Raw genomic sequence first — 1,213 nt, 5'->3', positions numbered from 1 at the left:
GGGGTGCAGCAGTAAATTATGCCTCAGCCTGGCATTAAATTGCTTTCCCTCACCAAAAATCTTCAGCATAACATATATGTTCTTCATATGGCACCTACAATATACTATTTCACATGTGCCAGTGTCATCACTGTTTTGTTCAATGCCTTGGCATATCTTATTTGTTTTGTTATTTATTATTTGTAAAAACTAGAAAATTAAAAAGTTACCTAATTTTTAGAAATCTAGTAATAAGAATCAGGTGTTAGTTACACACCCTCAGCACTGTAGCAAAGGGTAATGAATAGGGATAGTGCTTGGACACGTTTTGAATCTGACAACTTGACAAGGTCTACAAATCATACACACAACATCATGCACACTGCAATGAAAAGTAGTTATGATTAATATATTTAATATTTAAAGACAAATATTTTTTTGATTTTACTTTTTGCCAACTAAATCATATAAGAGAAACATCTTATCAACTTATCAACTGAAAGTAATATTTAGGTTATACTGTATGTATTTCCTAACTGTAATCATAATATACCCAAACTGTAATTATACCATTTATTCCTCATACATCCATTCCCGTTCAGTTCTGTTCCAACAAGTGTTTGGCTGATCCCATAAGTCTCAAGCCAGGACCCCCTCAAGCCATGCAGCCCCTGAAAGCAACTAATATCCCAGGAAGGCCCATTCCATCATAGAAGGATACATAGTAGACTAGCAGAAACAACAGCGCTCCCGTGTCGAAGAGGGAGAACACAAACACCGCCGTGTCCAGGGATATAGAATCATCTTGGTTGGGCACAGGTTCCTCCATCGTTCCACTCGTGCTGTGCCAAGGGGCGTCTTTTCAAGTCGAGGAAGAGAAGTCAGCAGCGAATGGCCGTGTCTCGGGCATCCGCGTCCCGTCCCGTCCTGCCGTGTTTACATCGATATCCAGCGCGTTTGTTGCGGAAGGAATTCCGTCCGGAGGCGTCGGGGCTGCTGCTTGCTCGCACTGTCGCCCTCGGAAGCTATGGCATAGAGCTTTATTTATTTTCAGTAATGTATAGCTTTCACATGGAAAGTTTTTATAAATCCCGTTACCAACGTACCCAACGATATCTCGTCGAGAGAGGCCGACCACTTCGTTTTCATGGGTTGATTTAAACATCCAAAAATGCATATTTATACGTGTATAGACTCGTGCATATTAATTAATAAATAAACACACACACACGCT

At 40.5% G+C, this 1,213-nt stretch overlaps 1 protein-coding gene across 1 annotated transcript in view; it reads right to left on the bottom strand.

Annotated features, from left to right (window-relative positions):
* The window catches only part of LOC119591589 (protein cornichon homolog 4-like), a 7,686-nt gene extending 6,687 nt beyond the window's left edge, over nucleotides 1-999 (bottom strand). The window contains exon 1 of the mRNA XM_037940351.1: nucleotides 701-999. Within this exon, the coding sequence (XP_037796279.1) occupies nucleotides 701-808 (108 nt within the window). The 5' untranslated portion in view covers nucleotides 809-999. The remainder of the gene's footprint in view (nucleotides 1-700) is intronic.
* Nucleotides 1,000-1,213: the final 214 nt, after the last annotated feature.

The sequence above is a fragment of the Penaeus monodon genome, chromosome 28 (genome assembly GCF_015228065.2).
Source record: "Penaeus monodon isolate SGIC_2016 chromosome 28, NSTDA_Pmon_1, whole genome shotgun sequence".
In the NCBI taxonomy this organism is placed as follows: Eukaryota; Metazoa; Arthropoda; class Malacostraca; order Decapoda; family Penaeidae; genus Penaeus; species Penaeus monodon.
Note: the sequence above shows the minus strand (reverse complement) of the source record. Positions and strands in the feature narration are given on the sequence as shown.